The sequence below is a fragment of the Calidris pugnax genome, unplaced genomic scaffold (assembly GCF_001431845.1).
Source record: "Calidris pugnax isolate Ruff unplaced genomic scaffold, ASM143184v1 scaffold252, whole genome shotgun sequence".
Lineage (NCBI taxonomy): Eukaryota > Metazoa > Chordata > Aves > Charadriiformes > Scolopacidae > Calidris > Calidris pugnax.
In genome coordinates, this window is record NW_015091118.1 from 1,082,946 (window position 1) to 1,095,196 (window position 12,251).

The following is a 12,251-nucleotide window of genomic DNA, read 5'->3' on the forward strand; positions in this document are numbered from 1 at the left end:
TTTAGCTTTACATGGGAAGAGAAAATGAATCCTGACCATTTTTGAAAAAAGGGCCATGAGGTGTCCACTATCAAGAAATTTTTCAAGAGAAGATGAGTGTACAGGGTATACTCCAACGCCCCAGATCTCAGATGGTCTTAGACCATTTCCCTGTACACAGCAGTGTCTCTGCAGGCAGCTGCACTTGGAGAGCAGGTGGAAAGCTGGAGGTGAAATCCCCGTCAGTTGTGCTAGGGAATGCTGTCTCCACATGGGGCTGAGAGATTTTCAGCTCCCAAGTCCCGTTTGAATGCAGGATGTAGGTGTGTTTGAGCATTTCTTGAAATCTCATTGAGTTTCAGTCACCCCCAGGCACTTTTGAAAATGGGACCTGAGCCATGAAGTAGTTTTTGGAAATTTTATCTGTTCTTTCCTCATCCCTTAGGCGTAGCTCTGTTGAGCAGATATGTAATTAGAAAGGGGCACAGGAGCAATGTGTACATCAGGTGAGCCAGGGTAGGAAATTTGGACCTCTACAAATTTGGTGAATTTGGTGAATAGGAATCCTCCCCCTCCACTTTTTTTTTTTTCGTCACAACCCCCCACAATCCTGCTTTGTGCAGCAGTGGTGAGTGAAAAATGGATGCAGTTTGAAGTGAAACATTTCTTCCTTTAAAAGCAATTTCCTCAGCTGATTGATCTAAATGTTGTCCAAGGGATGGTAGGTTTGCTATCAACTAAAGCAATGTAAGGAATTTACAGTCATGTTGCTATTTAGGCATTCACAGTGTCAGCTGCTGCAAAAAACCCCTTTGTGCCTAAACTCCCTTTTTCTTGGTGGAAAAAAGGGAGTCAAGGTTATTTTTCCTTAAATATAGCAATTAAAAACCTGAAGATTCAAAAAGGGCTAAAAGTGCTTGAATTAGCATTCCTTTAAAAAATGTGTTTTCTAAGTGATGGATCAATGATGCTAAAAGAACCAATAATCAACACTTTTTATCTTCACCATTTTAGTTCCCTTTTTAGCTCTGTCAAAAGTTTCCCAGTAGCTCAGATGAGAAATATGGAAACAGCCCCAGTTCAAGAGAGACAGGGAACTACTGGAGAGAGTCCAGCGTAGGGCTACAAAGATGATTAAGGGATTGGAGCATCTCCCTTAACGAGGAAAGTCTCAAAGAGCTAGGGCTCTTCAGTCTGGAGAAGAGAAGGCTGAGGGGAACCCTTCTTAATACTTACAAGTATCTAAAGGGTGGGTTGAAGGAGGATGGAGCCAGACTCTTTTCAGTGGTTCCCGGTGACAGGATGAGGGGCAACAGGCACAAGCTGGAACATGGGAAGTTCCACTCAAATATGAGGAAGAACTTCTTTCTGGTGAGGGTGCCAGAGCCCTGGAACAGGCTGCCCAGGGAGGTCTTCAAGACCCACCTGGATGCAGCCCTGAGTGATGTGCTCTGGGCAATCCTGCTTTATCAGGGGAGTTGGACTAGATGATCTCTAGAGGTCCCTTCCAACTCTGACAATTCTGTGGTTCCATGATCTTAGTTCACTGTAGTACTCCACACTGACTACCTACCTCAACAAAGACTAAATCTTTGGAGAACCAAGCTAAATTGTAACTGAGTTCTCCAGAGCATGTAAAAACCGGAGCTTTTCAGGCATTCAGATATTGGGTTGATTCTGTCAGGAAAAAGAGAGGTATATTCCTGATGCCAGAACAACCCACTGCCACGTTTCAAGTCCCAAACCCAAGACATGAAAGCAGTGGAACACCTGAGCTGCAGTATTTTGTAAATTTGGCAAACCCATTTATTTTATCCCAGCCTTTCTGCAACAGCTAACCCATTTCGTTGACACTTCAGGCAGCAACAGTAATGTAATTACCCTGAGACACATGAAATTTCAGCTTGGAAGTTGACAGGTCAGCCAAATTATAAGTAACAGAACTGTTTTATTGTGGAAGATGCCAGGAAAATTGTAATGGGAGGCAGCACCATGTGCTACCCTTAACACAGCCCCGTATTATGAAATGTTTGTAGTATTCAGCAGGCGCGCTGAACATGTATGAATGTTGTTGGTATGTTTGCCTGGAGGATTAATGGCACTTAATGACATTACTTGTACACTTCTCAAAGCAATGCAGAATGTTTCTGCAGCTCCTGATCTGCCTGCTATGCCCGTGGAAAGCAGCGATGCCTCCATGGCTGCTAATGCAATTACGATGAATTTCATAAATAAGGCCCACTCTTCGGGGTTAATTTCCAAATTTCTTTATGCAGTGAATAAGAAATGAAGTTAAAAGCAGATGTTTTAGGAAGTTAGACAGGACTGGAATGAGTTTAAATGTTAACACAGATTAATAAGTAGAATACTGTGTTCATTTGAGCTAATTATTTTCTCAGAAGGCATCCATCCTATTTAGGCAATTACACAGCCTCAAGTCTTCATTTCTTACCGGTACTATCAAGGGACCTCATCTGCTAGTTTAAATTTAAGACTGTTCATGTGTTTTTAATAACATAGATTTAATTTGAAAGCTGCATTTGAGCTGTTTCCATGTGAATATTCCACATTTACAGAGAAATGCATTTATTCTAAATTTAAACTGTAACTATAGTAACCAGCATTCACTGTGTTTCAGTAGGAAATATATAAGCCCACTCAGACAGAAGGAAACATGCTGTGTTAATTATCATTCTATCAAAAGACTAGAGTTTGTATTTAAAAAAAAAAAAAATTATCAGAAATTAAGTATTCTTACTATCTGAACTTAGAAACCAAGAGATTTGCAGGAATGTATTCTAATGTTATTTGTGGGAATCTGTGAATGTTAGAAAAAGGGCTATATCTGGTCCAGTTTGCAAAATATAATAAATATCACTTTTTTCCCAGCTATTTATTTTCTAATAAAAATACTGTATCAAGCTCTCATAAGCTGGCTTTGCAGGATTCAACTTAGATTTCCTAGAGCAATTCTTAAGCTTAGACAAATAGAGTTACAGTTTCAATTATAGGTAGATGATCAGATTTTTTTGCTGATGATAGATTTTTTTGTAGATGATAGATTCCATGGATGATTTTGCAAAGGTAGTAAATGTCATTTTTACAGTAATGAACATATTAGTCAAGGTGAGTAAGGACATGAAGAGCTTCTTTCTTTCTTCAGATTTCTCTCTCTGCACCTGTTTTCTTGGGGGTTGATTTTGTTTAGGGAAGAGCTCACCCCTTCTTACGTATTTGGTTTTTTTTTAATTCCTGGAATTATTATTTAAGCATGCTGTGTTAATAGTTTACATATACAACATATGTAAATCTTGTAGTAATGGTGAACTTTGCAAATATACTAGCAGCATATAGTTTTCCCACAGGTAAAATATTTAAGTATGCAAATGGATTTTAAGTTTTACTAACATGTTTTTAAAATTATGCTCATTCATTGAATAATGGAAATTCAGCATAACAATCTACAATACTTAGGATAGAAAAGGAACAGTGAACTATCTGATGTCCTTTGTAAATGCCTTGCGTGTCTCTTTCTTTCCTCTGTACTGGGGACTGTAACTCGTGTTTGTCCAGTCTTGATTCTAAGACACGAAAGGATTGAGATGCCACACATTCCTCTACTGTATTATTTTGGTGGCTAAACATATTAAGCATTAAAAATTAAAACTAAGTGTGTTTTCCCTAAAATCTGTCTGGCATCAGCTCATTGCTAATTATTTTGATACATCTTTCTCTCCAAAATAGCATTTTTTAGATCTCAGTATTTTCTGACTCTGAAGGCATTGCATATGCAGTGTGACAACTCCCCTCTCACTCTGTTTGTTGAAGCTATGGATATCAGGACCATATAACTTTGGAAGCTTTTCATTAGAGCGTTTCAATTTTCTTTAGATATACGAATACCAGAACTGCACAGATTAAGCCAAGTTTTGGGTCAAACCACACGGCAGTTGGGGCTCTTGGGTGCCAGGAGGTGGGCTCACAGGGGCTGCCTGCTCTGGTGTTTCAACTCAGATCAGGCTTGAACTTTCAAAGCAAATGCCCTTTTTTGGTCTCAATTTCTGTACCATGGGTCATCTTGTGGGAAAGGCTTGGTGAATGCATACTATATTCATTTGTATTAAACTGATCTTGAAGAAAGGTTTGCCTAAATCATCCACCTACTCATAGGTCAGTTCATGGGACCAGACTAGAACTAGACCAAAGACAACCCCCTGAAATTTATAATTCCTGTCTTTTCCTATTTGGCCAAGCTATTTGGTAATATGAACCTGTCCATCTTTGTTTTCAGAATTCAGGTACTAGCAATGAGTTCTTCACTCAAATGAGTCAGAAAAACAATTTCTTTGCATTCCATCTGCTTGCAAATGCTTGTGGAGGGCAGGGTTTAAATCAGACCACCCACTTAATACACAGCATTTTAGAGCGACTGGAAATGGTTCTTCTGCCCCTGAGCATGTGTACATCTCCTCAGAAATGCTCTTTTGGGCAAAACTGTATAGATTTAAGTAATCAAAGCCTCAAGAAAGTTACTCTGCATTTTAATATTGTAGGATATTGTAACAGGGAGTGCTGTTCTGCCGGTGCAGGAACCTCAGATCCAGCCCTGTGTTTGCCAGAAAAATGATGTGTGGCTGAGGAAGTGACCTGACATCTCTCCCTCTCTTTCCAATTCATAAAATTTGCTTCAAATGCTCACTTTAGTAACATGCCAGTGGTCTTGGGAGTTCAAATATCAAACGTATCTTACAAAAAGCTGCTATAATCAACATGTGATTCTTTGTGTTTCCCCCAGAGTTGAAAGGAAGGAGCGTGCACGTTTGAAGACGGTGAAATTCAACGCGAAACCTGGTGTAATTGATGCAAAAGGGGTACGTAAATCGAGAAACCTATTGAAATTGCACTTTGTAAAATTTTTTATGTTGTTTCAGAGAAGAGAAAATGTTAGCAACATGAGGAATATTTAGATTGTTTAAACCAAGAACTGGAATATAGTGAAAAAGAGGCAGGAGTATAGTATGATATAATCTTCTAAATAATTACATATTCTTTTCATAATAATACTGACTGATGGTGCATCCTAATTGGAAGATACTAAGAAAATATAGAGCATTTTGTGATAGTTGTGATTGTAGTTAAATGATGGATAGGGTAGAAAAGATATTAAAAACCAATGCAGATAATTGTTCATGAAATCGGGCAAGAAATGGAAATTCTCTGGCTTCAAAAGCTGTTAAATCTCAAACAACAGGTTGAACGTTAAAGAGTCCAAGCTGCAAAATTTGGGTTTTGGATCTTCTGCTCTGACAGTTGTGACAGACATTGAACACAGGTGTGTCCCACAGCAGGTGTGACAGGACAAGCAGCACAAACACGCACGTTCCCTTCCACCAGGGCTATCTGGACCAGGCAACCTCCCCGCTGTCACCGCTCTGCGGCATCCCTCTGTTGTGCCCAACACTCACCAGTTCTCACTGGCCTGATGTCTAACATCCCGTACATTGCCGTCTGGCTAGCAAGAGTTATAGCATGAGAAATGCTCATGGTCCTGGCCGTTGAGGTGTATTTTTCTGTGGAATTGGAGCTTGCATTTGCAGCAGCAGTAAATTCTTGACATTACATGTGCATTGCAGTGTTTTTGAAAACAGTCCACTTGGCACACATGGGATGTACAACTGATGGCTTCTGTGAGCAAACCAAGAAACGGAGCTTCAGAAACCATCAGCCAAACGTTATGTTTGGCTGCAGAAAACACAGGGCAGGGCCAAAACTGGGTGGTGGGAGGACAGTCATAGGTAGGTGCTAGAAAAGGACAAAGCCAAGAGGTTCAGCAGGTCCCTTCCAGACCTACAGTTCACATGGTCATCTGCCTAGTTTGAAATTCTCTTCTTAATCTAGTTCTTAATCTCTTCTTGCTTCATTTCCCTCTGCAATGGGAGTAACAACACTTCCTTTATCCCAGTTTATTCCATCTTTTCACTTAGACGCATTAGCAGAGTAAGAAGTTCCTCTTGCTATGAACATGCAGTTCCTAGTGCAGTGGGTCTCAAGCCTCTACTGGTCAGCAAAATAATATTTCAGATGTGCATATACTTCCCTGCTACTGCTCTACAGAACAGTTTCTGAGTTCAGTGCAAATGCAGAATAATTGCACTGGCTGAAACCAGTTTTCCAGATTTATAATGTACTTGGAATCAGAGTTCAGCTTCTCCATGTTATTTGTACATGCAGATAACTTGGTATAAAATATAGAACAAACTGCATTGTGAAAGGATTTCTTCATCTCATTGCATTTCTTTAGGAGTCAGAACTCCATTTCTTACTTTGAAATGACCACTCTCTGCAACTCTGTAAATTAATGTTGCCATTTATTTTGGGAGATAATAAGCTTTATATTGCCAATGAAATCACTTGGTAAATGACTGTTTCCTGTATATATCAAAGCCTGAGGGGAATAATTCATTCATATAACTAATGGTCCTTATTCAAGTGAGTCTGTCAAGAATTTAATTACCTCTTGATTCCCTAAATTGTTTTTCCATTTTTGTCATCAGTGCAACATTAATCTTCCGGCCACTCATATCAATGTTTGTTTCAGTGTTTAGGAAATTGTGTAATTACAGACCAAGACCATTGTACCCTTTTGGGAGCATACTTTCTATTGTTAGTATTTGCTGAAATTTGCTTTTGTCTATAAAAAAAAAAAGTCACACAATTTCAAGGCTTTTTGGGAAAAGACATTTGTAGGCTTCTGTTTGAAGGAGCAAAAAAAGAAGAAGGATTCATTGTTAAATTAAGCATCAACATGTAAAATGAGGTGTTTGGGCACACATACATGTATGTACATTTTAAGGATCAGCATTTCCATTTAGTCTTTCAGTGTTCAAAAAGAAGTGGTGTAGACTGTCTAACAGGCTTTACTTTTTTTATCTGGAAGAAATTCGGTCCAGACAAACAGGGCTGCAGTAAGCCCAGGAGAACTCTTCTATTGGAAATAAAGCTAAAATTCAGATAGGAATGGGCTTATATTTCGCTGTTGCACCTTTGTGCTCATACATTCATAACTGTGGGGGCAAGTGGTATTGTCTTAATTTACTGAAAAGATGAGATTCGGAGAAGTATCACATTTTCATGTGATACTTCTAAATTTGGCCAGGACATGTGTATGGAAACAACTTTTAACAAAATTTAATCAAATACAGAGAATGCTTGGGGTTTTTTGCACAGGTAGAAACTTTATCTTGTTGTGATTTTACCTGCAGCATCTTGCTGGCCTCTATTCCTTTCCTCCCCTATAGAAGCAATGTTTAAGACCTAATAAGCCACAGTAAATTTTTTATGAGATAGTGGCAAAATTTCTTTGAGATAACTTCTATGATTTTAAAATATGAACTGTTTAGTTATTCTACAAGTTTTAAAAGTCTTATACATTTTCATCTGTTTATGCCTCATTTTTAATCCCAAATCCATAGATAAGACAGAAAGAAACTATTATGGTGGGTGTGACATTTGTAGCTGATCAGCTGCTTGTGTCTCACTAAAAGGTGTTTAAGAACACTCAGCAGTACTGTTGACAAAACTGTTAGAAGGGATAGCTAAAAGATAATCTTTTCAAAGGACCAAAAGTTCCTCTTTTTCAAGGCAAACTTGGGTGCATTACCTCATCTAGAAAATGAGTTCAGCATTTTTTTTTAAATGTGATTTAGAATATTTAAATCACTTTTAATTCATTTCATTGGAACAAAAAAGGCTACAAAATCAGGATAATCAGGATAGATGCAAACACAGAGAATGTGAAACACAATTAGGGAGCTCCAGTGGAATCTTCTTTTTGGTCTCAAATTTAAATCAGGCAATGGATAGTATCTTTCCGTAGAATGTATAATTAAATTCTGATGCTCATTGTTACAGGATATTGTATACAAAAATAAATAAGTTAATAAGGAATTAGATAAATTAACAAGCAATGGATCTAATGACAACTTTTAGTACTCTGGCCATGTAGCTCAGAACATACTAACTGTTGATTTCAAGAAACAGAGAGGTTATAAAAGGGGAAGGATCATGTTTCTTCTACTTTTTCTTTTAAACATCTGTTACTGGACAACTTCAGAAAAAGCTACTGGGCTAACTGGATCTCTGGTTTAACCCAATAGGGCTACTTTTCTTTCACATTCTTTTTATTTTGACCAGAAGAAACTTATTTGTTCAGATTCAGAGACATCATCAGAATCCTGTAAAGCATCATGTCCTATAAAATTTTTTAAAGATATCAAACCAGTTAGAGATGCTAACACCTGTGTAATAAGGAGAAGAATACAAATAGTGGTAGAAACAGCTTTATTTCACCAAGCAAAGATTGTGCTTTAGTTGAGTTGACCAAGTTCATTCATATAATTGTAGTAATTATCTTCACCAGCTTTTCTAATTGTTACTGAAAATGGCTGGAGTATCAAAGCAACCAATCCACCCCTCTGGTTCCCTACAGCTGCTCTATGCTACTGCAGCAAAGGGCAGGTTTTCCAGGACATTTTCTATTTTAACATTTCAAATATTAAAAAGGTAAATGAAGATAAGATAAGACAGTTACAATTTCCTAAGCATTTGCTATCTCCGTCCATGGAGCTCACTGGTCTATGGATAATCAATGGAAAACAGAACAGCCCAAAGCTTTATGTCCCATATTTTTGCTGGAGGAAGCTACAGGAGTTATGTGAGCACAAACTTCATTAAAAAGTATGTTTTATGCTGTGTTGAACTCCAGATCATATCACAAGTATCTTCTGATGCTGACCGTTGCACCAAAGGAGCAGACCATGTTCATAGCTGTGAGCAGGGTTTTATATCTGCCAAAGCAACATACCCAACCCTTGGTAATTCCCCCTTCCATAGGCTTCAGGCTGAACAAGAATATCCTTTCCTTTTCCAGTCCTAAAATCCACAATGCCTAAAGGCTTTTCAGTGTTTTTACTAAATCAAAAAGAATGTCAAACAATGATGGGAATATTACAGAGGGAGAAGAGACGAGCCAGTAATCTGCTTTTTTCTCAACCGTTGTAATTACAACCAGTCTTTCGGGAGACAAAAATAGCATCTCTTTGCTTTTATCCCTGTCAGATCATATACTCTTTCTTGACTGTCTCTTGAAAATATTTTTATAGTGGAAACTGTAGCTCTTGGAAAGACTTTTATCAACATCTCACCTTTTTTCTAACACTCATGGATGTTGCTTGCTCCCAGAGAAGTGTTGCGCTATCATGAAGCATAATGTTTAGGTAAAACTTAATTTTATACAGAGAGCTTTTTGGTTTTTTTATACCATATGCCTTTTCATTTCACATCTTATCTGGCCAGTGACCCCAGAACATCATCTCTTGGACAAATACCTAATTTCAGTTCCCAGTGAAATGAATAACGTGCTTCTCAATTTTTAATGCACGTGTCAGGGTGCATGGGGGGTGTTCAGTCCGTGATTACTGGGGAGCGTTGTGGGATGGGTGCCTGCCCTGGTGAGGCTGCTCAGCAGGGTGCCAAAGTGGGATGAGGTGCCTGCGGAGAACAGGGACTGCCCCATCCCTCCAAAATCTCTCCCAGCAGCTCTGCTGCTCATCAGCAGCGCGGGTCCTGGGCTGTGACCGACACCATATTGCTCCATCACTATCCATTAGGGCTTTTGCTATTCAGTTAGCTTGTCATCCACAGTTCTTTTCATATTCCAGTCAGATCACCTACACTGCACTCAGCCTGCCCCTTCAAATGCCTCTGAATGTATTTATTATGACAGTCAGAAGCTTGATAGCATTTAATAATATTTCTTATGAGCAGATTCTGTTTACGGATCCCACAGCCCTGCCTGCGATGTAAGGTCAGCCACTTGCTTTATTGTCATTTTAGCAACACTGCACTGAGGCATGAAAGGAGAAAGCTAAACTTGACTAAGATAGCAAATTCCATATTGTGGTATAAATAAAACCCTCTGCATAGTCAATGCACTTCTCCTCCAAATGTCAAAATCCAGTGAGTGTCAGAGTGTCAGGACTTAATACATAGGACACATTTTGACAGTTTATTAAGTATTTGATTAAAAAAAAAAACAAACCACCAACAACCCACCTATTTTCTGACAATTTATGCTCTAGAAAAATCATAGTATTTTCAGCCCTAGTCATCAAATCACAGGAAAACCAGTCTGTAAGGAACCTCTGGTGGTCACTGAGTCCTACCTCTGCCCTGAGGGTGTCTTATGTACCTTATTCCTGTCTCAGAAATGTTTCTAGTCTCTACATAAGGACCTGCCACATCAGAAATTTCATACTCCTCCCAAACATCTTGCTGCAGTGCTTCGCTTTCCTTGTCATTAAGAATGGCTGAACTGCTGCAGTTTAAGCCTGTTGTCATTTCTTCTTCTATCAATGTATGTGGAGACTGGGTTATTTGTCTTCATCTTCACCAATCATCTCAACTGAATCCCTGCTTCTCAGAAATTAGAAAGTATAAAGATGTATCCAACTATCTGTCCTGTCTCTTTGCCTACCAAAGATTGTTTCTGACATCAGTATTTTACCAGGCTTAAGTTCTCTAAGTATAAAGTTTCACCACTTTTAGGGAGAAGCTGTTGTGTAGTCCATAATCAGAAAGTTTTCCATGTATTCAATGTATTTTGATATTTTGACCAACTAATTGACTACTAATTGACCAGCTATTTTGACTATCACGTTGGTGTGTATGTGTCCACGTGTATGTGTATGAAAAGAAAAAAGGAGGGGTCTCTGCCTTTTTTTTCCCCCCTCTAAATTTGGTGATTAGAAAATAGCAACAGACACCAAGTAAAAGATAATGGAAGTGTCAAACACCAGAACATGTGGGATCACAGGTGGAGTGATTTACGAAGAAGAAGAGAGGTTGAACATAAATTAAGCAGCATACACCTACCCACAAGGATGATATGGAGGAGGGTTAGTGAAGGTGGCGTAGGCACTGACACACAATTAAATATTCTTTATTCTTATCCTCAGCCAGATTTATCCCTCCTTACTGATATAGCCTGGATTTTCTCTGTTCCTCCAGTCTTTCTAGTTTCTTGTTACTATTTAATGGGAATGGCTGCCTATGGGGTATTCTCCAAGGAACTCTGAGCACTCTTATTGGAGTAAGTGCTCAACTCAGCTATAAATTGGCCTCCAACTGGTATTCCAACCGTTGCTTAGAAAAATGATAACTTGTGTAGCTGTAATCTTTGGGAACTGGAGGTACATATGCCTGGAAGCAACTTGCCTAGAAGCAATCTGCCTGTGTGTACTTGCCTGCATAATCCAGCCCTCTTATATTTTTTTTTAGCCTGACACTACTGTATTTTTTAAGGAGCAGCCAGTTAATGCAGCTGCAATATTGTTCTATTTCCATGCTTACTGCTATTTTTTAAGATAGTGGGTCAAAGAGGGTAGATTGAACTGCAGACAGCTTTTGGGTGCCCATAAGAGAAGCTGGAGGACAACAACCTGGATGCAGGACTGATGGTGTCAGGGAGGAGCAGGAGAGGGCTGCTCTACTGGCACCCAAGGGTGACAGCACCCTCACAACGAGAGGTGCAGGGGCAGTCCCAGGGCACAAAGAGCCAGTCTAGTGGCAGCAACCAATGTTGGTCTACAGCTCTGTAGTTCCCAGAAAGTCCATATTGATGAGTCAGGTCCAAAATCAAGCCAGGAAGTGCTGTCAGTAAGGTGAGGTGGGGCAGGCAAGATGCAAGGCAGGGGACAAGGAGAGCCCTGGTAATCCCGGATGAATCATGAACAAGGACTAAGTTGCTGTTTACTTTGTTCTGTGATTATTAAAGTACTTTAGTTTGGTCCAAAATTTTCTAGCTTCCCTTTCTTATGACTATTCAAACAGCATTTGCTAGCATTAGGCTGCAAAAGATAATGTTAACCTTTTATTAATGGCTTATACTACTTAACATAAAGTTTATACTACCAATTCTGACTAATTTTGATCAGTAGAAATAAAATGCCAGTCTTTGCTGTGTAATTAAATTTTAGTTTAAAAATCTTTTTCCATTCCTTGGTGCTACTTCCACTTGTAATAGCAATTTGAGTATTCTCTTTTACTTCCATCACATTGTTTTTCTAATGTGTTGAAGAAAGAGCCTTCCCATTAAATGCAGTAGAGGTTGACCTGGACTCTAGTATGTTTTTTTTGCTAAGGATTGTTATATTGGTTTAGTCACATGAAAATCAGCAGACGTGAACTAGAGTAAAAAGCTAGAATATGAATTC

The 12,251-nt window shown here is 39.0% G+C and overlaps 1 protein-coding gene across 28 annotated transcripts in view; it reads left to right on the top strand.

Moving 5' to 3' along the window:
- The window catches only part of DLG2 (discs, large homolog 2 (Drosophila)), a 1,063,278-nt gene that overhangs the window by 1,012,623 nt on the left and 38,404 nt on the right, over positions 1-12,251 (top strand). For all 28 annotated transcript variants that reach the window (XM_014958284.1, XM_014958304.1, XM_014958277.1 and 25 more), the window contains one exon: positions 4,775-4,850. In XM_014958284.1, coding sequence (XP_014813770.1) covers positions 4,775-4,850 — 76 coding nt within the window. The remainder of the gene's footprint in view (positions 1-4,774; positions 4,851-12,251) is intronic.